Consider the following 25,147-nt stretch of genomic DNA (forward strand, 5'->3'; position numbering starts at 1 on the left):
CCATAACCGTTTATTTGTTTAAACGGTTACCCATACCCATAACCATCAACTTTAAATGGGCGGGTAACTGCGGTTACCCATACCCATGGATATTTTGCCCATCCCTAGACGGAGCTAGTGTAGGCCTAGGGGGGCAGATGCCCCCACTCATTTTTATGAATGTTTACCCTGTTTTTCGCAGCAGATTTAAGATAAAAGTGTTTAGGGTTTGAATTGTATGTTTATTCTTCTCTCTAGAAGGTAAATATATAGTTGTACAATATCCCACATAACAGGAAATAAGAATCTCAATTATACAAGTAAAATAAATTATAGGATTACATTCCTAAAATAAATGGTTGACTAACGCCAACACTCCCCTTCAAGTTGGTGCATAGATATCTCCTAAGCCCAACTTGTCAAGTGAGTCTTGAAACACCCTTGCTGAAACCGCATGGGTTAACACATCTGCTAATTGTTCTTCCGACCTCACATATGGAATATCAATCAATTTGACATCTAACTTCTCTTTGATGAAGTGTCTATCTACCTCCACATGCTTTGTACGATCATGTTGAACGGGATTATTGGCTATTTCTCTAGCAGCTTGAATGTCACAGTATAATAACATAGCTCCCTGAGGCTTGAACCCAATCTCAGTGAGAAGAATCCTGAGCCATAACAATTCACAAATTCCAAGTGCCATCCCTCTATACTCTGCCTCGATCGTGGATTTAGCCACTACATTTTGCTCCTTACTTCTCCAAGTTACCAGATTTCCTGCTACGAATGTGAAGTAGCTTGATGTGGAGCGACGATTGGTAACGTTTCCCGCCTAATGAGCATCAGTATACCCATTTACCTCCATATGTCTATGCTTCCTGAAGATCAGTCCTCTACCTGGTGCACCTTTCAGATAACTCAATATACGCATCACTGCTGCCATGTGATCCTCATTAGAAGCATGCATGAACTGACTTACAACACTAACTGCATACGCAATATCCAGACGTGTAAGTGATAGGTAAATCAACCATCCTACCAATCTTTTATATCTTTCTTTGTTGGTAGGAACTTGATCCTAGTATATCGCCATGTGATGATTCTGCACAATGGGAGTTTCAACTGGTTTACAAGCCAACATTCCAGTTTCAGAGAGAAGATCAAGAACATACTTTTGCTGAGACAAGTAAATACCATCACAAGAACGAGCAACTTCAATGCCCAAGAAGTATTTCAAGCCTCCTAGATCCTTCATCTCAAATTCTGATGAAAGATACCCCTGCAGCCTTTTTATCTCTTTTGTGTCATCACCAGTAACTACCATATCATCCACATAGATAATCAACAAAGTAACTTTACCTTCCATGCGTTTGATGAACAGGGTGTGTCCGCATTTCCCTGTCTATAGCCGTACTTTTTCATTGCTTCAGTGAACCTTCCAAACCATGCTTTAGGTAATTGTTTGAGTCTATAGAGAGCCTTTCGGAGTTTACATATTTTTCCTGCTTCATTCGGTGTTTCATATCCTGGTGGAAGATTCATGTATACTATACATCTTCTTCCAGATCTCCATGTAAGAAAGTATTTTTCACATCGAACTGTTTCAAAGGCCAGTCCAGGTTAGCTGCTAAAGATAAAAGGACACGAATAATATTCATTTTTGCGACCGGAGCAAACGTTTCTTGGTAGTCAACTCCAAATATCTGTGTGTACCTTTTAGCTACCAATCTTGCCTTGTATCTGTCAATGGATCCATCCGCCTTGTGCTTTATGGTGAACACCCATTTACATCCCACTGGTCTCTTCCCTTGTGGTAGTGACACTACATTCCACGTTCTGTTTCTTTGTAAGGCTTCCATTTCTACTCCCATGGCTTCTACCCAATGGGGATCTCGGAAAGCTTCTTCCACTTTTGTTGGAATTTTAATCCCAGCCATTTGATTCACCATGGCTTGGTACTTGGGTGATAATTGATGAGTAGACACATACTGTGCAATTGCATATCTCACTTTTCCTTCCGAAGAAAACCTGTGAGGTGGTTTCCCCTGTTTTGCCTAGGAGGTAAAATATATGAATTAATAATATATGGAGTATGAGAACGTACCTCGTGGATATCCACAGGGACATGAGCGTGTACTAGTGGAGGAAAATGAGGGTTGCTTTTTGTTTGCATAGTTTCAGTATCACTCGTGGACCCATTACCTTCTACTGAATCCATAAATGGTGTAAGCCTATTATTTGACGCTACATGAGCTATTTCTCGGTTAGGGGTTTCACGGTCAAGATCCACTGGGCTTTGGCTTGTTGTGTCGTTGGCCACTACCAGGCTCTAAACTGCTATGTCGTGACCCTCTGGTGAAGCACGATCAGGGGGGTTGCTCATAACACCTGAGTCTTCAGTCTCGGTCTCGCCTGTACTACTGGGACCATGCCAACTGTAGTCTTCAAGTGGAACATCAAACTAATTGTAGTCTTCATTTTTACTATTCAACTTCCCCTGAAGAGTACCATAAGTTTGATCAGAGATGAAAAACATCTTGGTTTCGAAAAACGTGACATCCATGGTGACATAGAAATGCTTAGTAGGTGGATGATAACATCGATATCCTTTTTGTTGGCTATTAAATCCCATAAATACACAACGAACATCACACAGATCCAGTTTACTCTTTTGATTCTTGTGAAGATGCACATAAGCCACACATCCAAATATGCGAGGTGATAAATTGAAGAGAAGATGGTAGAGTGACATAATTCGTCAAGACTTCCATGGGAGTTCGGAAGTTGTGAACTCGATAGGGCATTCGATAAAGAAGATAAACGGAATACGTAACTGCATCCGCCCTATAGGCATGAGGAGCATGAGGCCCAATTAGAAGAGCCCATGTAGTTTTCAAGATATGTCTGTTCGTATGTTCTGCCACACCATTTTGTTGAGGAGTTTGAGGACAAATAGTCTCGTGAAGTATGTCATGCTCTACGAAAAATTGTGATTGTTTATAATTAAGGTATTCTCCATCATTATCGGATCGCATGACTTTGATAGGAAGAGAAAATTGATTTCCAATCATCTAATAAAACTGTGGGAAAAATTTCCCAACGTCACTATTCTATTTCATGGTATAAAGCCAAGTCATTCTGGTGCAATCATCTACAAAGGTAACAAACCACCGAATATCATGGCGCTTCGTTATTGGTGAGGGACCCATACATCGGAGTGAATTAACTCAAAGGGCATTGATTTTTTATTGAGACTCAAGTGGTAAGAAGTACGATGACTTTTTGCAAGAATGCAATCCTGACACTATCAGAGTCTGAAACGCCATTAAATAAAGACGGAAGTAATTTTCTTAAATAACCAAAAGATACATGTCCTAGTCGACGATGCCATAACCAGATTCTCTTAACCTTGTTGTTGTGACCACCGCGCACTGGGTTGACTCAGCTCGGTACCACATCATCCACATAATATAACTGTTTCTTCTTAGTATCACGTCCAATGATCGCCCGTGTCTGGATATCCTATAGTAGGCAAAAAGTGGGAAACATGAATACAACACAATCTAATTGTTCCGTAACTTAACCAACAGAAAGTAAATGATTCGACAATGAAGGAACAAGAAAAGTGTTATGCAGAGATAGAGAGGGAGTAGGTGCGATGGAACCCGCTCTTGTAACTGGAGCAATTTCACCGTTTGCTGTGATAACATTCTCCTTGGGTGGCACAGTTAAGTAGTGAAACAAGGATTCATCATATATCATATGGTCTGTAGCCCCAGAGTCAATTATCCAGCCAGAATCTCGGTCAGCGGATGCTGTGAATGCAGTGCCAATTTTATTTGGATCATCGGATTGTTCTTGGGACGAAATCAAATTCAATAATGAAAGCTGCTGGCCCATACTGTCTGGGTCCAAACTGTTTTCCAAGTTGTCTGCTGCTGGGCTCGGCAAGCCCACATGAATGTTGTAGCTGCTTACATCAGCGCATGGCCCATCGCATGTGCATGCGCTGTTTGTTTGTCGGCCTATTTCACCTTGGGCTTTAAGCCCAACCAGCCCATCTCGCTGGCATGAAGATTTGCAAGGCTTGATGGGGATAGGTAATCCCCCAATGGGAAAAGAAACTTGTTGCGCAGCCATGGAAGCGGCTATGTTTAAATTTTTTTTTCCTGAATTGAGATTACACGTGAAGGTTTCTTGCTTCGAAACCTAGGAATTTAGTGGTTGGTTTCTGGATTAAGACGGAAAGGTTTCTTGCTTCGAAACCTTTGGGCTTGAATATGGTTGCTGGGTGCAGATGGCTGTTAGGCAGCCAACGATTAAATCTCAAGCCGGTGATGGGTGAACTTAGGGTATAGAGGAAGAGACAGGCCGAAACCCGCTCTAATGCCAAGATAAAAGTGTTTACGGTTTGAATTGTATGTTTATTCTTCTCTCTAGGAGGTAAATATATAATTGTACAATATCCTACGTAACAGGAAATAAGAATCTCAATTATACAAGGAAAATAAATTATAGGATTACATTTCTAAACTAAATGGTCGACTCACGCCAACAGTTTATACGACTCATCTTCCTGACGGAACAATTTTTCAGTACAAATAAATCACGTTTACAATTGATAAATAACCACTTAATCGGTCGGAGCCACATTTGTTTGGAAAAACTTGGTTAAAAAAAGGCTAAGCTTTTACAATGGAACACCGCAAACAAACATACAAATGCTGATATACAACGGTTGGAGAAGGATTCATGTATAGCTTTGCTCATTCCGGCTGGTACGGCGAGGCTGGCCCTTGTGGGGTCTGGACACTCGAGTCCTTGGACTTGTCTTCTGACGATGGTCGGTTCTCAGAATCCGGTGGCCGGATTTCCTCGATCATCCTAACAACTTCCTCCATGGTAGGTCTCATGTCTGGCACCGTTGCCACGCAAGTCATTGCTATTTGAAGCATTTGTACCAACTCCTCTTCGATATTTTCATACCTCATTAGCTCCACGTCAAACACCTCGGCTGTCCATTCCTCTCGAACAACAGACTGGACCCATCTTGGAAGATCAACAATGTCGTCGCGTCCAGGTGATTGTACTGGTGCTTTGCCAGTCAGCATCTCAAGGAGCATAACACCAAAACTATAAACATCGGATTTTTGAAACGACTTCTTGGTCTCAATAACCTCGGGAGCTCGGTAGCCCACGCTTCTGGAAGGGATAGCTGTAAAGTTCATGAGAGGAGCTAGGCCGAAGTCTGAGATGCTGCCAGTGAGGTCCTGCATGAGGAGGACATTGGAGGATTTGACGTTGCCATGGATGAATTTCCCTTCACTGGCAGAATGGATGTGGGCAAGGCCCTTGGCACATCCAAGAGAGATCCTTAATCTGGTTTCCCAGTCTGGTGGATGCTGTCCGCTTTCCCTGTTTCCTGTAAAACACGAGAAGCGAAGGGGTTCATTTCTGAGGGAAAATTCATACGTTGACCTTGCGAAGCATATTGTTGTTACAGCTTTGAGCACAATTAGAGCAATACTTTGCCCGTGAACGAAACTTTGTAGTCTACCATCAAAAAGCACGATGAAAAAGGGGCATACCGTGCAATAATGCTGAGAAGCTACCAGCTGGAATGTAGTCATAAACCAGGAGTTTCTCATCTTTGGAGTAGTAAAAAGCTCGAAGAGGAACAACGTTTGAGTGCTGACTAATTCTCCCGGCATTCTCCATTTGCTGTTCGAACTCTCTTTTCCCGACCACCACTTCTTTCATCCTTTTCACCACCACTGTCGTTCCCTCCTCCAAGATGGCCTTATAAGTAGTCCCATAACTCCCCTTTCCTAGGACTTCAGCCGAAGCTTTTAGCAAATCCTCCAGATCAAAGTTATAAGAAGAGCCTTCGAAGAAAACCAGCTTGTTCTTCTCTGCCTCTTGCACCCCACTTCCAAAGTCCTCTTTTGGCTGTTCGCCTTTTGTTTTCCCTACAGCACTGCCTTCGCTGTCTTTTTTCTTCAAACAGCATAGCACTATCACCAGAACTGAGAGAAACAACACTGCAAAACCACCACTTGCAATGGCGATGATAGCCTTTATACTAAGCTTCCTCTTTGATCCATTTTTTGATTTCAAGGGGGCTGTTGGTGGAAGATTGGGGGATGGAGAAGGCGAGGGAGTGATCGAAGAACAATGGTTTAGTGGTGAGCCACATAACTTCAAGTTTCCTTCAAAGGAGGAAGTGGGGAATTTTTGGAGGGTAGGAGGAATCGAACCATTAAGTTGGTTGTAGCTCAAATTCAAACGCATAAGCTTTGGAGTTTTGATATCAGGAATAGATCCAGTGAGGGAATTGTTCTGGAGGTTCAGCCCCATGAGACGCGTAAAGTTTTGGATTGTGGCTGGAATGTTACCGGTGATGGAGTTGGACGACAAATCAAGAAAGATAAGATTGGGACTCAGAGAAGAGGGAATATTACCCGTAAGATTATTGTTTTGAAGGAATATGTAGCGTAAGGAAGGAAGTGAGAAAATATCAGATGGAAGATTCCCACCGAGGCCGTTAGACCTAAGGCTAAGGATCATGAGGGCATCTAGCTTGCCAAGAGTGTTTGCTGGTATAGGACCAAACAGTCCAGCACCTGGAAGTCGGACAGAAACCACACGGGTGCCATCCAAGGTACAAGTGATGCCAACCCAAGACTTGCAGACTGGATTAGCAGGATCCCAGTTAACTCTTCGGCCATGAGGAACAGCAGAAATAAAATCGAGAAGGGCTTTCTTGTCTGAATCGATGTCAGCTATCGTTCGGCAAAGGAAAAGGAAGAGAATTACCGTGCCACAAAATAGATGTGGCTTCATCAGTATTGCTCGTTGAGAAATCCGTTAGCAAGTCAGACTATGAGAGTAATCTCAGCAATCTTTCTGCTTCCCCTGAAAAAATAACAAAGGTTTCAGAACAGTGCTCTTAAAGATTTCCCAAAGAAATCAACTTCCACATCTTTCGATCAGCGCAAGCATAGACACAACTAGTTTATACAACGTTGACATCGGGAGGGCCACGTTTTTGGCCTACCATGCCATCGAATATTTGTGCAAAATGTGTTAAGTTCAAGACTGGCAGAGCATCATCAAGAAAGCATTCACCACAACATCATCTAAAAGACAAACTTACCACCAAGACATTTAACAAAAGAATAGAAAACAAAAAGCGAAAGCATAAATCTTTATTCGCTAAAAAGAAAGCGAAAGGCTTAAAGTACACCACACAAAATGCTGAAAGAACACCTTTTATATTTTTTGCTTCATGGAATGTAGGAGTTTGGAAGTTCAGGGCCGAAAGGGTAGAGGAAGACCTAGGAAGACTTTGGAAGAGACTCTAAGAAAAGACTTAGATTACTTGGATCTAACAGAAGACATAACACAGAACCGAGAACAGTAGCGTTCTAGGATTCATATAGCCAACCCCACTTAGCGGGAAAAGGCTTTGTTGTTGTTTGAATGTAGGAGTTCAAGTTCATCCACTAGTTCTCGGTGAGAAACACGTACAAAAAGATACCGTGCCGAAACTGAAAGACACACACAACACTGCTAGAACGAACTTAGAAATTGAAATGCCAATCATACTTCACATGGCATTGGACACTAACACAGATTTTTTGGACTAATGACAAATCGGCTTTTTAATCCTTTGTTTTTTCAGCCTGGTACAAATTCCACAAAACATTTACGAAGTTGGTTTATTTCTCAAGAAAAATAAAGGTATAGTAGTTAAGCTTGGCTATTCAGATTAACAATGCACATCGGATTTATTTCCCCCGGAAGCCAGTGCTTAATTTCACGGTGAAGTTCAACATAAACGCATCAAAGTCACTACTTAGCCATAGATTAGCAGAGAAACAGAGTAAAATACATGAATTTAACGCCTAAATTTCGTCGTCAATGGAGCTCAAATTGTCCTATATTTTCCACAATACCAACTTCCCAGAACCCAACTATGATTCTAGACGAACCCCTCGATTCCAAAACCCCAGCTTGACCAGAAAACACCAAATTTTACCACTAAATCCTCCAAAAATTCAAAAAACATAAAGGCATCACAATAATCAACAATATGCCAGCAGAAAGAGCTAAACAAGTTTAAAGAAAAACCCCAGAAAAATCGAAGTACGAGGAGAGAAGACTGACCATTGGAGCAGAAAAACGAGTCGATCCGAAGCCGGAGCTCGAACCCAGCTGGAAATGTGGAGGCTTGGAGAAGTGAGAGAGTGACTGAGTGAGTGTGTTTAGTAATTTTGGTGGGTGTGCTTTAACGGCATTTCTTCAAGAACACGCAGCAAAAAAAAGGATTAAAAGATTAAAGGAGTTAAAAGTAAGAAGATGGGTTCCCAGATTCGCCACCAACGCAGAGACTAACGTTCATTAGAGAGAGAGAGAGAGAGAAAGAGAGAGAGAGAGGTGCAGGTTGATGATGCTTGTTCGTGAAGGGAAAGGATTAATTGGTTCATTGGCACGCAGATCTCGAGTCACCAAAAAAACGTACATTTCTTATTTTTTTGAAATAGTTCCGTTTTACCCTCTATTCGTTGGTTTAGAGGTGCGTTTAAGAATTCTTCTTGGCAAGGGATTTAAATTTATTACGTTTGACAAAAAAAATTTAAAAGTTGATTATGAATTGTAGAAGGGTTTTTCATTATGATGCAATGACTTTCAAGTGATATTTCATAAATAACTTTGAACTTTTAATAAACATATCGACGTGCTTCTACTTTCCAATAAAAGTACTTATAACAAAATCGTTTATGCGTAAAAACATTTGCTACGTAGTACAAGCCGGGCATCAATAAATTCCAAGTGTTTCATGGAAGATCTCTAACACTTCCAAGTGTTTTTACAACTATGAACACTCCTAATTGTTGGTGAAGGGAAAGGATTAATTGGTTTTTTGGCATGCAGATCTCGAGTCACCAAAAAAATGTACATTTTTTTTTTTTCGGTATTAGTTATGTTTTACCCTCTATTTGTTGGTTTAGAGATGTGTTTAAGAATTCTTCTTGGCAATGGATTTAAAGCGTTTTACTGATAACTGAAAGCGTTCGTGTTTTTTGTTACGTTTGACAGAAGAAATTAAAAAGTTGATTATGAACTGTAGAAGTTTTTTTTATAAGAAGCAAGGACTTCTAAGTGATCTTTCATAAATAATTTTGAATTTTTAATAAACATTACATCGTGTTTCTAATTTCTAAAAGTACTTTTAACAAAATCGTTTATGCGTATAAACATTTGCTACGTAGTGAAAACCGGACATCAATAAATTCCAAGTGTTTCGTGAAAGATCTCTAACACTTTCAAGTGTTTTTACAACTATGAACACTCCTAATTGATTCACATACCCTTTTAGTTTCTCACATACCCCTTTTAATTTATGGCTATCAAACTAAATAAATCATGCGGAAACAAGGGACAAGATTTAACATGAGTGTGTAAGAAGTTACAAAGAGTGCGTTTATTAACTTCCCTTTTGAAATATACTTCCACATGCCCCAAGTTATATCTGTCATTTGTCATGAAAAAGCAAAGGACTTGAAATTAATTAAGCAGTGAGATTTAAAAGGAGAGAAGAGTGAATTACACACTAAAATCTTGATTAAAAGCAATGAAATTTGGTCAGCGGCTTTTGCCAAAGGCCATGTGTGTTCATTACGTTTGTTTATGAATTATGACACTAAAAATCCCACAAAATTTTTCACAAAACCCTCCGAGCTTAATTTTCGACTTTTCGAAAAGTTTTTAGCTGATAAATTGGTAGTTATTGTTCTTGTTTCTTGTCATAAGTGATGTGTTTTGGACATCTGTTCTCGCATGAGTGAGCGGTTCCAATTCCAAATACGTTGCATAAACGGTTGAGACTCACCCACTCGCACATAGGCGGCTCACTAATAAATTGTAACGTCTTCTTGTATTCAAGTTTGATTTTTTTTACTTATAAATTAGAATAATTTTAAAGTATCGCATTATCAAGAAAATTAATTCTAACAGCATGCATGATGCATTTTTTGAATCTTGAATTTTCTTTCAAGAAATAAATAAGATAAAGAAAAGTTATTTGCTGTGCTCTTAATTTCCTGATCTGTGATGCATTCCATATTTTGGAAAATTGCAAAACAAATAGTTGCTTTCATATTTATTTATAAAATTCTGGAAAAAGAAAAGAGGTCCACTCCTTTCTTTGCTACCGTGGACTGTTGAATGCTCTCTCTCCCTCGGATCAAGATTCACTCTATATTTATGTGTCCGGAGCATGCGAACCAAGAAATTCGAATCGCTCAATTTCAATCATACACCCCTACTAGCCCATTCTACTGGCCCAAATCACAAAAACCCAAAAACATGTTTTGGCCCAGATGAGCCTGTAGACCAACCCACAGTTCTAAAAGCTTTCAGTTTTGGGCTTTTAAGTCAACCCATAATTTGAGTCTTCACTTTTTGGCCCACTTAAGTTCCTAGTTAGGCCGTATTATACAGTATGTCCGTCCCTTTGCACCAGTAACGGCATGGGCGGTTAACCATGGCGCCATAAAGGCTTTCAATTTAGGAAGCTAACTGCAAATACATTTAAGACCAACAATAATAAAATGCATTGATTTCACTGCAAAAAGCAAGTAAATGGCTCTTCATTCTTCTGTTTTAAAGCGGATTCATCCCATATTAAGAAACCATATAACTTAAAACAAGAAGAAAAATACATTAACATCACTCACTCAAGACATGTTGTTATAAGAGCCCGAAAGGTTCAGGCAGATGCTCGAATCCACTATCAAATATCAGTCCTTGATCGAGTTTATCATCCACACTGTGCAGCCAGTTCGTGTTCTTCAAGTCCTCTTTCAGCAATATGGCATCATAACGCGAGCTCTCGTAGATGTCCACTTCACTCAGTTTTGCAGAGTACCGTCCGCTGTCTACTTCACTCCCGTTTTCTACATGCCTATTAATAACGTGTCCATTCTCTGGGGTGAATCCGTTACCGTTGGTTTGGTGGCTTCCGTTAATGTGGGCAGATACTGGAGTGCTCAATGGGCGTACAGACTGGGCATTGGGAGTGGAAGTGGATGATCGAATGCTCTGAGGAAAGAGGGTGCTGCCAGAAAGCTGACGAGCATTTGCTGATCCATTTCTTATATCCTACATCAGATAGTAGATCAAGCATTAGAATTTATTGTTAACTTGTTCCAAAATTCTCTAATAAATTTGAACAAGTTATCATATGATGCCAAGGAAAGCGATTTATACCATATGTCGGATTGCCATGTCGAGGGATTTCTTTGAGATAGACCTCCCAAATCCAGTGCTGTCTGCAGGTGGTGTTGAAGTCTTCACAGGCTTCCGCATACCCAGATCAGGGATATGTGTAGACTTTCGAGGAGGCTCATGAACATCAGGAAGGCGTCCATTAGGATGTACACGTCCCCTGGAAGGGGACTCTGTGAGTCTTCCCCTTGAGACAATGGGTGATGGCTGTCTTCTTGGCACAATCGTGGCAGCTGGGGGTTCTGGTTTCCCCTTCATTGTGGAAGCAGCGCCTGGACGGGACCTACCAGCAGATATTGGCCTGTCTGGTAATGTTGTTCTAAGGTTTGGTGGTGTGTCAAGAGGAAAATCAGGAGGAACGATTGGCTGTGGTGGGGGACGGACCCGTGGACTAGGGGAGCTTGGTCGGGATGAGGGTGCTGAACTGCGCCCATTTGACAGAACACCGCGACCAGCTGAAGGTGAAGGACTTGATGCTGGAGACAAGGAAGGCAACGAACTCCGGCGAGTGGGAGTAGATGGACGAGAGTTTGGTCGTGAACCATGTGAAATCAAGTTTGCAGGAATTTGTGGCCTGGAACTACTCGGAGTTGAGGGCCTTGATGAGCTTTGCACTGGTCGAGGTTTCTCAACGGAAGAAGTGGTCGAAACTGTACGGGTTCTGGAAGGAGTTGTGGTTCGTGACAGCGATGGGCGAGAGGTTGGAGTGGAAGGTCTTGCTGTAGACGGAGAGCGGGTAATGGGGGAGGAGGGTCTAGTGTAAGACGAGACTGAAGCTGAGCTCGTGTTAAGGATATTCGAGGATCTGTTGGAGGAATAGTTGTTGTATACTGAGGCAGAGGTCGAAGAGCGAGTCACCGAACTGCTTCTAGCAGGTCTGGACGAATGGTTACTGTCGGATTGCGAAACTGAAAGCTGCAACAGAAATACAAATTAAGAAAACAATGAAGTAAACTTCCTAAGCATAAAGTTTTCTTGCTCATCTGGACGAAGCTATCTAATCTCTTAACAGAAATTCACGATTTACGCGGATGAAGTCAGCTGGCAAAGACATACCCTTGAAGGCCTAGCTGCAGAACTGGGTCTACTTAAACTTTTTCTTGGAGGAGCTAAGGTCTGTTGAGATTCACTTCCATCTGATGAAGGAAAAAGCGGAGTTTCAGGAGGAGTGAGAAGCCTGATAACACAAAAATGTAATGAAAATCAGATACGAGTATAACAATTTAAACCAACAATATTTGACATCATACAAAACTTTCAATCGAACTATTTCGCATCTATTTATCCAAAAGCTTGTTGATTAGAGCCTAGAAAGCATACTTCACCGAAAAATCGGGCTAATCCAAACCCATTGGTTAAAATCGGCAACTGACTGATATAGTCGAATTAAACAGACAGACATTTCATTCAATCCATTTGCCAAGACTCAAAACAAAAGAATGGTAAATGTTTGGAGTTCTGGCTCGAAGTATATGCCGCAAAAAACCAGACCGGATTATAATGTGGACGGTTTCAGGTAAACTTCGAAATGCTGACATTACAAGATGCACTGAGAATTCACAAGACTTGGTATCATCTTCCTTATGTAAACTATGTCCCTTTTCTGACAAGATAATATCCTAAACTATCCTAATTTACGCGAGGGGTATTCGAACATGGGTGCACGGGGATGGGCACATTGTCCTGACCAACTAATCAAGCAAGGAATTATTCTGAATCCGACATCTCCACCGCGAAAAAATAATAGAATGTGAGCTCAAATTAAATCTAACAACATATTATTTGGGTCATGATGCAGTGGAAAAGATGTACACAGACATATAAATCAGAAAACAGAAAGAAATAATAAAGGATGCAAGAAAAAGTATGGTTCAACGAGAAAACGAATAAAGTTATTCGAGCGATATTCTAAACTAATCTAATCTAAACGATTTTAGACTTACCAGTCGTAATCGTGTTTTCCGCCATCTGTAGATGACAACAGATCATCAATGCCAGTTCTTCCGACCTTGGCCGATCCAACTGACAGCCTCCCCAATTTCACCGAAACTGTTTTTGCAAAAAATCAAATCAATTAAAACAAATTAATCCAAAATTCAACTCAATTGTCAAAAATAAATCTTCCACTCAAAACGGTGCCGTTTGATCGGTTAACTACCAACGGCAACGGCGCCGTTGGGCGGTTAAGAAAATCGAGAATCTGCATCCTCAGGGACAAGATCCCGACAAATCCTATAGGCTCGTTGTCGGTTCAGGCACGTATGATTCACTAAAATGACCGAACTGCCCTCCGCATCGTAACCGATTATACGGCCTACTTAGCGAAACGGACATTTCTGTCCAGGAGGAAAACGGTTAACTAGCATGAGAAATGTACCGTCGGAAGACTCGTCGGAAGAAGTTACGGAGAGAGTGTGGCGGTTCTTCGAGAAGAGATCCAAGCCGCCGTCGTCGGAGTCCTTGGCCGCCAAGTTTAAGCTCTGACCGCGCCGGTGCTGCGACCCCATTGGAAAATTCCTCCCTCCGGCCAGAGATTCCCTCACATTCCTGTTCATCATCGCTCCCCAATTCCTATATGCCTCTCACACCATATCTCTCGTATTCTTCAGCAAATTGTATGCAGTGGAAGGGAGAGAGAGTGTGAGATCTAATGGTGCGGAGAGAGAGTGTGTTAGATGCAAAGAGAGACAACGAGTCATCGAGCTGCTGTTATTTTTTTCACCTTTACGTCGTATGTGAGAGAAAGTTAGATAGAGAGAGAGAGAGAGGAAGCTGGAGCTTTTTCAGATCTGTCGAATTGCAACTGGAATTGCAATACTTCAGTTAAAGATCCGAGCTTTTCCCTGAATATTTTATTTTGGGGGTCATTGGAACATTGTATTGGGAAGCTCCTCCTTCTTCTGCTTTTTTTTTTTTGTTTTTTTGTTTTTTTTGTTTTTTTTTGTTTTTTTTTTTGTGTCTTGTTTTTTGGGTTTTGATTTTCTTTTAACTCAAGAGTATAGCTTACACATGATGAGTTGATCAAGCAACACTTGGTTTTTACTTAACATTTAGTTGTAAAGTAAATTGTAGCAATGTTCGGTTAACTTTAATTCAATTGAAGTAATAATTCTTCAACTAAAAATTCATTATCGTTAGTCTCTCAACTCATCAAAACGTGCAGCTATGATCTCTCAACTAAAAATTCATTATCATTGGTCCCTCAACTTTAATCCAACCAAAGAAATGGTTCATCAACTTTAACACAATAGTAGCAATAGTCATTCTAACATAACTCATTTTAACAAAATTCAGACGAAATTGACAAAAAAGATCATAGCTATACATTTTGATGAGTTGAGGAACCCCCAATTGTAGCAATGGTCCTGCCAACATAATTCATTTTGACATAATTCTGACGAAGTTGACGAAAAAGACCATAGCTACACATTTTGATCAGTTGAGGAACTCTAATTGTAGCAATGGTCCTTCCAACATAACTCATTTTAACAAAATTCTGACAAAATTGATGAAAATAACCATAACTACACATTTTGATGAGTTGAGGGACCAATGGTAATAGATTTTTAGTTGAGTGACCATTGCTCTAATTTGATTAAAGTTGAAGACCATTGCTACAATTTACTTTTAGTAGTAAGTTTGATATTAAGTTGCAGTTTGTTACGAGTGAATTAACGGTTATTTGTAAAACTTCACTGCACATTTTAAGCTAATTACATTTTTAATACAATGTTATATTTACATCAAGGGTAAGAAAATAAGTTAATTTTGCACTCGTTATCTATCAAATGCGAATCTAAGACCTGTCACTTACATGCGTAAAAAAAATTATTAAAACATAGTACAATTTTAACTTGTATTTGTATACGATATTTCAAGTTAATACATCTAACACTATGTGATCAGTAAATTTTTTTTTTTTAAGTGTTCGATATTCAAGCTGATAGTTCACATGTCATAAAATAAGTCAAAATACATAAAAAAAGGTATATTATTTTTTTCACTTATATCACATATAGAGTACCGTTTGAATACCTAATACTTTAAAAGGAAAACTAATGAAAATGACTTGAAAACTTTGAGTTTTAATGATAAAGACAAAATAAAGGGTAAAATGAATAGTACAAGATTATTTTTTTAATGTAAAAATATGATTTTTTGTTAAAATGATCAGTACAAAAAAAATTTCGTTAAAATTTCTTACTTTAAAAGGTCTATCCATGAAGAGGCGTCCGAGTATAATATCTATCCTCTCAAGGGGAGCGGGTGGAATAATAATACAGTGTGGCCAATAGGTGCTCATTCCCATTCATGGTGGTGTGTGTCAGGGACTGATGAACAAATTAGAAGCAGGAGAGTCACTTTTCACCTTGGTTTGGGGCCCAACATAATGTTCAGGGCATGTGAGTGGACCGAAGGCAAAAGCTATCATGCAAAGCCTAAACCTCATGTGTCATTCCCACGACACACCAAACAACAACAAAACTAGCCACTTGATTTTACTCCATTAGTTATCAACTCATCATCATGTTCATCTTAGAAATTTTTTAGAGTATCAGAGACACAGTTTAGTATATTAAATGTCATAATATAAGTAGTTGAATTTTTTTCCTGCACAATGAAAAATTCTCCTCTTCCTCTAACTTGGTCATGATTTTTGTGGCAAAAAAATTGGTCTTTTTGCTAATTATTTTGTTAATTACTTGAGTTTTACTATAAATGATGTTTATGGAAAGCTTTAAAGGGCCTTTGAGAATGAATCCGGATTCTTTTTGTGAGGATTTCAGAAATATGTGAATCATATTCGTTTATCGTACATCTTACGGTTAAAAATTATTTTAAATATTTTTATTTAAAATTAAATACAAATAGTATCTAATAAAAACTAACCGCACGATATACAATAAACGTACACGATTTACAGATCCTCAGAATCCTTATCAAAATGATCCGGAGAGGATCCTGTTGATTTGAGAATTGGTTTATCTAATTATTGGATCCACCTCAATTGACTTTCTTGGTAATTGTATACCCTTCAAGGAAGATCAAGGGTTAAACCCCCAACCTACCAAATGATGACTTGGATACTTTGACAATTATTTATTTAAGCTGGTAGCTTCTAGCTTTCTAATGTCATTATCGAGATGTCTTAGGTTCGATGTCACTTAATACTATAATTTAGTGATATACATATTCACTTATAAGTAAGAGGTTTTAGATTTGACTCTCACCAAAGGCGAATTTGAATCACATTATTGTTAGCCCATTATCAGGCTAAGCTTACCCCCTCCCCTTGGCATAGATAATATCGTTTGTTAAAAAAAAAATTATTATCTTTGCGCCACTTAATACTAGGTCTAATAGTATTCCTCTTCACTTGTAACATCCCACATCGCTCAGGGGAGTGGATCTTCTAAGCCTTATATGTATATTCTCATCTTTACCTAGCACGAGGCCTTTTGGGAGCTCACTGGCTTTGAGTTCCATCAAAACTCTGAAGTTAAGCGAGTTCGTGCGAGAGCAATCCCATGATGGGTGACCCACTGGGAAGTTCTCGTGTGAGTTCTAAAAAAAAAAAAACTGTGAGTGCGTGGTCGGGACCCAAAGAAAACAATATCGTGCTTCGGCGAAGTCGAGCCTGAGATTTGGTGAGGGCCGAGCTAGGATGTGACAATTTGGTATCAGAGCCAATCCTTGGCCGGAAGTGTGTCGACGAAGACGTCGGGCCCCTAAGGGGGGTGGATTGTAACATCCCACATCACACAGGGGAGTGAATCATCTAAGCCTTATATGTATATTCTCATCTCTACCTAACACAAGGTCTTTTGGGAGCTCACTGGCTTCGAGTTCCATCGGAACTCCGAAGTTAAGCGAGTTTGCGCTAGAGTAATCTCAGGACTGGTGACCCACTGGGAAGTTCTCGTGTGAGCTCCCAGAAACAAAACCGTGAGGGCGTGGTCGGGGCCCAGAGCGGACAATATCGTGCTACGGCGGAGTTGAGACCGGGATGTGGTGGGGGCTCGGGCCGGAATGTGACATCACTTGTAAATGAAATGTTTTAGGTTCAATTCTCGCAAAAAACGAATTTAAACTACATTATTACTAGCTCATTCTGAGGCTAAGCCTACTCCATTCCCTTAGTTTAAATAACATCATTTTTTTTTTAAATTCATTATCTTTACCATAACAATATAATTTTCTATTTTCCATTTTTGTATTTTGTAACCTATTAATAAACAAAGACGTGACATTTTGCTAACTTGAAATGTGGGGTTTCCATTTTCTATTTTCCTATGTGTGCAACTTAATCATTGTTACACATGGACTTTATTTGTGGATCTTACATTCATTAACAGCTGACAATTATCTTTAAATGTTATTTTATTTATTTTATTTAAAAAAGTGTGCGTCGTTTGATGCATCTTATACTCCACAAAACGTATGACAAGTTTTGTTTTCAATCAATACCGTTGAATTAACATTGTAGCCCAAAAAAAAAAAAAAAAAAGCTAGGACATTTTAAGATCTAGACCTAAAATGTCTTAGCAATTTTTTTCAATCAATTACCATACAATTTAACAGTAAAATTGTTATGATTTTTTTATGTTATTTTATCGAATAAAATAAACATGAGCATACTGAAGTTTTCGGTCTGGTTAAATATAAATATGACGTGACACCTTATTTTAATTTAATTTAATAATTTATAAAAGGGACGTGACACTATATTTTGTAGGAGACCAACCATGATACTATATGATAATCATAAATTTTCTTTTGTCAAATATCACAATCATAAATCCTCAATGGGCCAAGTGTGGCCCATGGTCATCAGAGGCTCTCAAAACTGCTGGACCATTTGAGAAAATGATGCGTGCGACTGTATGGGCCAACATACTAAGCCCAGCATGACTTAGCCACGTGTGCTTCCTCATGTAGAAACACTCGAAAGTTTGAAACGAATACCGGCAAAAACCAACCACATGACATAAAGTAAAAAGCTGATATATTCTTTTTGTTAAAATATTCCACATCGATTTTGAGGAAATAAAATTTAAATATTCTAACACACTTCAATTAATACCAAATTATTTTTGTGATAAAAGTGCACATTTTGCCAATTATACATATAGTAATTAACAAATTTGGGACAACATCAATATTGTTAGAACACGTCTTTCTGATAATTTGACATTTGACTCTAGGGTTTGCTACTTAAACAATTTTCTATTTAACTTTTTAGTGAGAAAATTAATGTAGTAGTGTATTTACTTATTAATATCATAGTTTAAAATATAAAATTGTTATTTGTTAGATTGTAACATATGAATTAGTAAGTTGAATAAAATTTTAAATGTTTTTCGTTTTAAATTTCATTATTTGTATGTACATTGTCTTGTGGGACACTCATGCACATACATGTTTTGTATAAGAATCATTATAGTTATAAACAAAGCTAAGTAGGTGCTCAACATTAGAAGAAACTTATCGGTTAATTTCTCGAACAATATAAACTTAAATGAAATGAGTTTATACATCAATAATAGGCAAGTACAACATACAATGTTAGTCTTCAGAAATGTTCACATGCGCATCTAAATTGTGTGCATGGTTCGCGTTGACAATGTATATTAACCATATTCACAATATAATAACCATACAATATCTACATAAATATTCTTAATTTATTGGAGATAGTCAGTACACTATCTATTCAAGTCATGCACATAATTCTGTTAGTCTTTGAACTAGCTGCGTGGTTCATGTGCGACCCATAAAATGGCTGCGTGGCTCAGAGAAGCACAATGCCGAAATAAGGCATCATGTGGACGAAGAGAGACAAACCCTGAGTTTGGTTTAAGTAGGAATCGTGCATTTTATATAAGAAAAATTGATAAAAAGGGTTTGAAAATTTTGAATTTTAACGATAATGATCAAATAAAAGGTAAAATGAATAGTACATTCATTGATTTTTTAATATAAATATATAATTTTTCGTTAAAATAAATAATAATGAAAGCTTTTCGTTAAAATTTATTTTTAAATATCCACATCACATGAGCAAGTCAGTGCTGAACAGTGAAAGGAATTGGACTTGGCATGCAGTTGGATAATGACAACATTGACAAGTGTTGGCTAACAATCTTCTTATGTGCATGTATCTGCACAATAAAGATGGGTCACAGGGCTTGATGGCAAGTCACCATCTTATCCCAAGAAAGACTGAAAGAACGATCTAAGATCACATATCACCACTTCAATGATCCATTCATGCATGTTACCTCCAGAAAAAGGGTCACCACATGCTGGTATGGATTAGTGCCTATTGAATATAAAAGGGACTGTCATAGCGTCTGGCTTCTCTTTCCTCCTACTTCACATACATTTCCATCATTTCTATTTGTATGGTCACGGTTAAGTCACGTCAACATTTTATATTACTATTGTTTTTTGTCTTATTATCTCTATAAAAAAAAAATCAATATAAAATGTTAACGTGGCTTAACCGTGATCGCACAAAATAAGAGGAAATGAGAGTATATGAGAAGTGGAAGGGTAGAGAAGCCAAGTCCTCTAGTCCTAAATGTGGACTTTTAGTTTCTTTTAGTTCAGATTGTTAACGCTAAAATTGATACATTCAGGCCTCGTTTGACAGCTCGGACTGTACTGACTATTTCTATCGGATAGGATAAATAGTCACCAAATAGTACTGACTAAATTAATCGGGCGTTTGGTGCAGTATCGGATTAGTGACCGTATTATTTATACTGTGTTTGGTATTATATCGGATATGAGGAATCACACTTAAAATAAAATTAAACTTAAAATAAAAAAAAATAAAAAAACTGAAATCTTGTTCCAGATCTCTCCGCACCCCCCAAACTCCCTCCCTCTCTCTCCATTCTTCTTATTCCCCGACCACAGAAGAATCCCAAATAATTTTTCCCCAGATCTCTCCGTCACACCCCCAAACTCCCTCCCTCTCTTCTTCTTCTTCCCCGACTGCAGAAGAATCCCAAATAAATTCAAACAGCAAATTGAAATCATCTATCCGCCGCAGAAAACGACGGCAGAAAACCCGACTGCAGAAAACCCAGTTGCAGGGGAGGACGACAAGTAGGCGATGAGGAAGGCCACTAGGAGAGGACGACGAGGATGGCGACGAGGACTAGGAGAGCAAAGATGGTGAGAGAAAGCAACGGTGACAGAGAGACGGCAAGAGAAGGCAACAGTGAGGACGACAATGGCGAGAAAAGGTGACGGGGAGGACGACGATGCCAAGAGAAGGCGAGAGAGAGGGGGTCGAGTTCGCAAGCGGAGAGCGAGGCCGACTAAATTATACCGTGAATTTGGAAAGTATAAGCAAGCAGGTAAACACCGGATAAAAAAAGTGGGCCCAGATTATTTAATCCGGTGCCTATTTAATCCAAACGGCCACCAAACACCATACACCGTATTATTAGTATTATCCGGTGCCTTATACGGTGTGCCAAACAGGGCCTCATGGTATTAGGGTCGAGTTCCCAACCCAAGTTTAATTATAAACTCATAAAATGCTTTAACATACACATTTTCGTGCTAATACGTAAAGTTCATTGCAGGAAGTTGGTCACTACAAATATATGCAGTTACATAATTTGGATCGTAGGACTTAGGAAGTTACAATTGATTTACATTTTAATCCTGATGCTTGTTATATAGTTATCACTGCCAAGGTTTTTCTGGTGGATAAAATTTGGTGAGATCGGAGTTTTGCTTTGAAGTAAAGCTATATCATCGTAACAAAAACTGTTGGCAGAATTCGAGTTGAAGCATTTGAGGTTGGGTAGGAATCGTGCCCCAAAAGTAAAGGATATATGACTATAAATTGGTAAACAACAGTGTAATATACTATTTCACCTTCAAAACTTGTGTCTACCTACCTTCTTCACATGCATGAATCTCTCTAACGTTTCTTACTCCAAGGTTGTAACAATATGGTAAAATCAAGGGAACTTTAACGAAAAGTTTCCGGTACTGTTCACTTTAACGAAAAACCACATTTTTACACTAAAAAGTCAATCATGGTACTATTCACTTTACCATTTATTTTGTTCTTATCGTTAAAACTCAAAATTTTCAAGTCATTTTCATTAGTTTTACTTAAAAGGAATTAGATAGCAACGATAGATTGGACAAACATCCGAGGCACGTGTCATGCTAATATAATAGTTCATTGTTTTGGGGCCTAACCCTAAATTAGCTAGGATATGCCTTAATTTAGATATAGTTTGCTCCAACACTACTAGGGAAAACCTCTCTTCAGACAACATGCCCCTGTCGCAAATGCTAACAAGGTTGCGACGATGAATTACCCCGATGCTGTTGTTTTAACTTTAAGATAGCATAAGTCATGTTTCATAAGTCCCATTTCAGAAGACCATTCTTTTGAGACGGCCAAAATTATCCGTCACAAAGTTGTGTTACAGAAGAGGTTTTCCTTAGTACCGTAATGCATATCATGTCAATTATCCTTTTGTGAGTTTGATGTTGTATATAGTGTCCATACTAAAAACTTCTTTCTTGGAATCTCCATCACTGAAGAACTTCTTCCATAACAGACACGCCCCAACCCCGATATCGCCAAATATCAGGGTAGGCACGTGTTGGCCGACACCCGAGGGTGACGAAGCCATTTTTAAACTTGCATATTATGTAATTAGGAAGAGATACACTAATACAAAAAAATGTTCAGAGCATACAACTACTCAAGAATAAGGTAAAATATTTATTATAACAAGGTATGAATTGAAGACTGGGTCCAACACAGAGGAGACTCGAAGATGCCTAAGTGGAAGTGTCCTGACGCCGGGATCGTGTGCCTCGATCCTAACTCCTAAGGGGGTGCAAAACCAAAAAGGTGAGTGGACCAAAGTTTATAATAATAATACTAATATAAGAAAACCATTTTCTTTATGAACATACTAACCCCTTGTTTTGAAAACACATATAATACTACATAATAGGTTTTCTGAAAACTCTAGCATGCCATGAAATGTGTTCGTAAAACAAGTATGTGTAAAACGATGCTCAATAATGGTGCTATCACCGCCCGAAGGCAAATTCGTAAATCTAATCAATATTGTACTCTCTAGAGGTATCATAGTCTCCCGAAGGCAGTACCTGTCCATCACCCGAAGGTGAAGTTGTACGACAATGTGTTACGCTAGTGAAGAAACATATAGTAAGCCCCATCACTCGAAGGTGAAGTTGTACGACTTCGGGTTACGCCGGAGAAGAAATATATAACACCACACACCGACACTAGCCATGGCTATTGAAGCTGGGGGTATAACATAAATATCTCACTCCTCATTCACCCGAAGGCAGTACCTATCCATCACCCGAAGGTGAAGCTGTACGACACTGGGTTGTGCCAGTGAAGAAACATGGTAGGCCTCATCACCCGAAGGTGAAGTTGTATGACTCCGGGTTACGCCGGAGAAGAAATATATACATAGATATCCTCAACTATATCCTATGGCCATAAACATCTACATACCCGTGTTATGTGGATGTGTTGTATGATAACCCGCTAGATAAGCACCGAAAACAGATCTCAAAAGCTCATATCAAATCCAGAGCTCAAAAGCTCAAAGCCTCATCTCATTAATCCATGATAAATCATATTTGTAAATCCGTAAAATAAATCATATTCAAAAGCTATAGAATTTCATATACGAGAAAATTCAATTATTCATAACCTTTCGTGAATTATAATTTCGATAAATCACAAGTATTCTGTGAAAGCTATTTAAATAATCATAAGTATGGAAATCCATAAAACATATTATAAATCATGCCCCATTCATGAAATATGCAATGCATGCAAGCCTAATGTTTTATAAAAACATGCAAGTTTAGAAGGGATCCACTCATAAGTATTCCATTGCCCGGGAGCCGCTCAAACTAGCGAGAATGGTGTAATACCCTGAAAATATAAATATATGGAATAGAATATTCCTAATTATGAATATGTGGAGAAAAATCGGAAATAAATCGATTTATGGGTATGAAAATTTAATTGAGGAATTTTAAAATTTTGTTACCGGAAATTATTATAATTTACATATTGGTATTATTGAGTTTTTATATTAATTTATTTGAATTGAGTTTTAAATTAAACTAGTTACGAAGTTTGAAGTTTGGAAATTAATTATCTAAAAATCGTAGACCCTTCGATGTCACTATTTATATGTTTGAATAGAGCTTGATCTCATGAAAGCGTAGGTGCAAACCATTCATGAAACAGAGTTATAACGAAAAAGTTATTAACGTTGAAATTGGTTTGATTTTACGAGAAACCGCACGGTGGGTGCGATGGGTTTGGCTTCGATTCGTCAAAATCTGAAGCTAAATCCTTCAATTACCACCACCTTTGGACTCTCCTTGAGGCCTGAAACAAAGCCCAAGCATTGGTTGGGGCGTCAGAGTTGTTTTGGAGTCGAATTAAGAACACCCAAATCAAGGGTTTCTAACAGTTCGAGGGCGATTTGAGGTGTTTTCTGGCCGAATTGGACTTCAAAGGTATGAAAGTTTTTCATCTCATTTAACTCTACTTTCCTGTAAAATTTGGTAATTTTTAGAGTTGGTCGGAATTTGAGGTTTCCGTTCGCCGGAAATTGCCACCCACGACGGAGCGTGGCCAGTGGACCGATGCTGCCATTTTATGAAAATTTTGATATTCTAAATATGAATTTGGTATCCAATTGATGTGTTTCGATTATTAAACCCAATGTTGGTTATTTCGGTTACTTGAATGTCTTTGGAAATGGATTGAAAATGAAAGGTGAACTACGAAAGGCTTGATCCTGCATCAAGGGTACGTAGGCAGTCTAACAGGGGTTAGATGCAGCCTTAAATAATTGAGATAAATCTTTTGTTGGGAATTTGAATTTAGAAAACAAATTTGGTGATTAATTGTAAAATTAAATCTTATGTTTTGGTAATTAACTTTTGGTTATAGATTTTGTGAGTGATTCATAAATTTAGCTAAAGAATTATGAATTATGGTAGTTAAATAAACAAGAGTTTAATTTGGCCTATCACTGCAATTATTTTCCGAAATAAAAAATTTCGGGTTGTGGCGTTAAAAATGGTATCAGAGCAAATGATCCTGCCCTACAATGTTAGAAATTATTGATTTTGTGGATGTGAATTATGAATTTCATTGATATTGCATTATTTCATAATGTAACAACCCGTCCCAAATTTTATTATTTTATAAAATTTAAAAGCATGATTTTACAAAAATGCCCTAGAAGTGAAGGTGTTGACCTTCATTGACCAACGCGTAGTGAAACGTACTAAATATTCTTGTAATGTATTCCTAATGTATTCGACGATACAAATGCGTGAACGCAAGCAGAAATGAATTTGGAGTTACAATTAAAGTTTTATGAAGCTACAAACCGAATGTATTTTGAAGAAATGATTTATCCTAAGAATATTATATTATTTTGTACTAAATGATTGGGCCACATAGGTGTGGCTGAGAAGAGGGAATCGGGAAGAAGAAAAATCAGAAAGAGAGAGGTCGAACAGATGAGAAAGAGCTCCGGGAGTGAGAGAGAGAGAGAGAGTTGGCGAATCAAGAGAGGAGAGAGGAAGGGCTGGCCAACCAGAGAAGAGAGCAGGAGGGAAATGAGGAAGAAGAAGAAGAACCAGCTAACCGGACCTACGACCCGATTCATGACCCGGTTGTATCTCATTCGTCCGAAGTCTGTTGGAGGTGATTTCGGTGTCTATGGAACTTTCTCGACGAGCCCAACATCCCTGTGGTGGTAGATTATCAAATTTCTTGTCAAATTTATTCGAATTGAAGCCGTACACC

General features: G+C 38.7%; 2 protein-coding genes across 4 annotated transcripts; both read right to left on the reverse strand.

Moving 5' to 3' along the window:
• Positions 1-4,461: 4,461 nt before the first annotated feature.
• LOC103419413 (probable inactive receptor kinase At5g58300) lies at positions 4,462-8,564 on the reverse strand. 3 transcript variants are annotated; one of them, XM_029089734.2, is made up of 3 exons: positions 8,152-8,564; positions 5,571-6,897; positions 4,462-5,404 (listed from the first exon to the last, which is right to left on the reverse strand). In XM_029089734.2, the coding sequence occupies exons 2-3, from the start codon at positions 6,823-6,825 to the stop codon at positions 4,749-4,751; spliced, it is 1,911 nt and encodes a 636-aa protein (XP_028945567.1). In that variant the 5' UTR covers positions 6,826-6,897; positions 8,152-8,564; the 3' UTR covers positions 4,462-4,748. The 3 variants fall into 3 exon arrangements, with proteins under 3 accessions (XP_028945567.1, XP_028945568.1, XP_070665975.1); XM_029089735.2 differs by lacking the exon at positions 8,152-8,564 and adding an exon at positions 6,994-7,120; XM_070809874.1 differs by lacking the exon at positions 8,152-8,564 and adding an exon at positions 7,040-7,119.
• A 2,013-nt stretch (positions 8,565-10,577) lies between these two features.
• On the reverse strand, positions 10,578-14,244 carry LOC103413923 (flocculation protein FLO11-like). Its single transcript, XM_008352355.4, has 5 exons — positions 13,652-14,244; positions 13,218-13,323; positions 12,331-12,451; positions 11,257-12,189; positions 10,578-11,148 (listed from the first exon to the last, which is right to left on the reverse strand). Exons 1-5 carry the CDS (start codon positions 13,830-13,832, stop codon positions 10,738-10,740), a joined length of 1,752 nt encoding a protein of 583 aa, XP_008350577.1. The 5' UTR covers positions 13,833-14,244; the 3' UTR covers positions 10,578-10,737.
• Positions 14,245-25,147: the final 10,903 nt, after the last annotated feature.

The sequence above is a fragment of the Malus domestica genome, chromosome 12 (genome assembly GCF_042453785.1).
Source record: "Malus domestica chromosome 12, GDT2T_hap1".
Lineage (NCBI taxonomy): Eukaryota > Viridiplantae > Streptophyta > Magnoliopsida > Rosales > Rosaceae > Malus > Malus domestica.

What these genes read in the sequence shown, in the direction of transcription:
- LOC103413923 (XM_008352355.4), bottom strand. Translation starts at nt 13,832, where the DNA reads ATGATGAACAGGAATGTGAGGGAATCTCTGGCCGGAGGGAGGAATTTT. An exon ending in GGAAAACACGATTACGACTG is followed by an intron (nt 12,452 to 13,217) that starts GTAAGTCTAAAA and finishes TTGTGTTATCAG; the next exon opens with GCTTCTCACTCCTCCTGAAA. An exon ending in CTGCAGCTAGGCCTTCAAGG is followed by an intron (nt 12,190 to 12,330) that starts GTATGTCTTTGC and finishes TTTCTGTTGCAG; the next exon opens with CTTTCAGTTTCGCAATCCGA.
- LOC103419413 (XM_029089734.2), bottom strand. Translation starts at nt 6,825, where the DNA reads ATGAAGCCACATCTATTTTGTGGCACGGTAATTCTCTTCCTTTTCCTT. An exon ending in CTTCTCAGCATTATTGCACG is followed by an intron (nt 5,405 to 5,570) that starts GTATGCCCCTTT and finishes CGTGTTTTACAG; the next exon opens with GAAACAGGGAAAGCGGACAG.